This window comes from Amphimedon queenslandica, unplaced genomic scaffold (genome assembly GCF_000090795.2).
Source record: "Amphimedon queenslandica unplaced genomic scaffold, v1.1 AMPQUscaffold_13519, whole genome shotgun sequence".
Lineage (NCBI taxonomy): Eukaryota > Metazoa > Porifera > Demospongiae > Haplosclerida > Niphatidae > Amphimedon > Amphimedon queenslandica.
The window spans coordinates 311,556-313,328 of record NW_003546245.1 but is presented as its reverse complement, the minus strand read 5'-3'; the positions used below and the strand labels follow the sequence as shown (position 1 = coordinate 313,328).

The 1,773-nt window shown below is 35.1% G+C and overlaps 1 protein-coding gene across 1 annotated transcript in view; it reads right to left on the bottom strand.

Moving 5' to 3' along the window:
* The window catches only part of LOC105313137 (sorting nexin-14-like), a 7,577-nt gene extending 5,902 nt beyond the window's left edge, over positions 1–1,675 (bottom strand). The window contains exons 1-6 of the mRNA XM_019997160.1: positions 1,438–1,675; positions 1,306–1,368; positions 1,168–1,219; positions 1,006–1,116; positions 905–955; positions 779–822 (exon numbers count right to left, since the gene is read on the bottom strand). Coding sequence (XP_019852719.1) covers positions 779–822; positions 905–955; positions 1,006–1,116; positions 1,168–1,219; positions 1,306–1,368; positions 1,438–1,553 — 437 coding nt within the window. The 5' untranslated portion in view covers positions 1,554–1,675. The remainder of the gene's footprint in view (positions 1–778; positions 823–904; positions 956–1,005; positions 1,117–1,167; positions 1,220–1,305; positions 1,369–1,437) is intronic.
* Between the last annotated feature and the right edge of the window lie 98 nt (positions 1,676–1,773).

Below are 1,773 nucleotides of genomic sequence, written 5' to 3'. Positions count from 1 at the left end.
TGGTCTGTATTTTAGTATGCTGGTCTGTGTTTTAGTATGCTGGTCTGTGTTTTAGTATGCTGGTCTGTATTTTAGTATGCTGGTCTGTATTTTAGTATGCTGGTCTGTATTTTAGTATGCTGGTCTGTATTTTAGTATGCCGGTCTGTATTTTAGTATGCCGGTCTGTATTTTAGTATGCTGGTCTGTATTTTAGTATGCTGGTCTGTATTTTAGTATGCCGGTCTGTATTTTAGTATGCTGGTCTGTGTTTTAGTATGCTGGTCTGTATTTTAGTATGCTGGTCTGTATTTTAGTATGCCGGTCTGTGTTTTAGTACGCTGGTCTGTATTTTAGTATGCTGGTCTGTATTTTAGTATGCTGGTCTGTATTTTAGTATGCTGGTCTGTATTTTAGTATGCTGGTCTGTATTTTAGTATGCTGATATGTATTTTAGTATGCTGGTCTGTATTTTAGTATGCTGATATGTATTTTAGTATGCTGGTCTGTGTTTTAGTATGCTGGTCTGTGTTTTAGTACGCTGGTCTGTGTTTTAGTATGCTGGTCTGTATTTTAGTATGCTGGTCTGTATTTTAGTATGCTGGTCTGTGTTTTAGTATGCTGATATGTATTTTAGTATGCTGGTCTGTATTTTAGTATGCTGGTCTGTATTTTAGTATGCTGGTCTGTATTTCAGTATGCTAAATTTTGCCAATAATGAAAGTAAAAAATCTACACTTTTATATTTTTTTTCTGATGCATATACATGCACTTATGTTGCATAAAAAGTTAATATTTACTTGTGCCAAGTTGTAATGAATCTTGCCATTATAATATTAAGAAACTACAGGAAGAGAGAGAGGGGGTATAAAACAGAAAGAGAGAAATAAAAATGAAAATAGAAAAAGAATAAAACTCTCGCTTACATTAGACAACGAATTATCAATAGTTTCGGGAACACTAAGATCTTTCCATGGCTACAATAACGACAAAAGAGAACCTTCATCAATCATCATTAAGGCCTTACCATTGAAACGTCACAATCATTGGGTTTAAGTACTTTATGACATGAGCAGTTTGCGTTAGAACAAACTGGACACGTTAAATCTTTAACTGAATTGTCGCCATCTTCCTCTACCTGAAGAAGTATATATAATAATAATATACACTTTATTAAAATATTACATACATTAACAACTGGTCTGAGATGAAGTAAAAGATTAGGAACCAATTTTCTATTCCTAAAGACCAATCAATGTTTAATCAGTATGATCAAAGTTTGAAAGTATATCAACCTCGCCCACAAAAAGGGAGTACCAATATGTACCTGAACAAGAGATAAGCTCCTAAAACACCAAATCCACAGCTCCATAATGCAACAAGTGGCCAACTAGAGAGAGAGGGAGAGGAAGGAGGAATAAGAGATAAAACAATCTAGAAAACATCGGATTAGATATACCTCAACGATAGCAAAGTGAAGAAGATTAATACAACAGAGAGTGAATAGAATAAAGGGTTTGCAGCATCTATGAAGCGAGTGTGGCTAGTGTCGATCTCTTCTCTCCTGGCTTCCATTTAAGAGAAAAGTTTACAAGTTTGCTTGCTGAACAAATGAGCTCCACCCATTATTAATAAACACATGACACGCCCACTATAGTTGTGACGTCACTTGATCTGAGTACACACGGTAGTTGTTGCTTCAGTGATGACCAATAATACATGTAGATATAGCCCTTTGCACAAAACTTGCGCCAGTCTGATCATGTGACTTCATAGAAATATTAAGTTAATCATA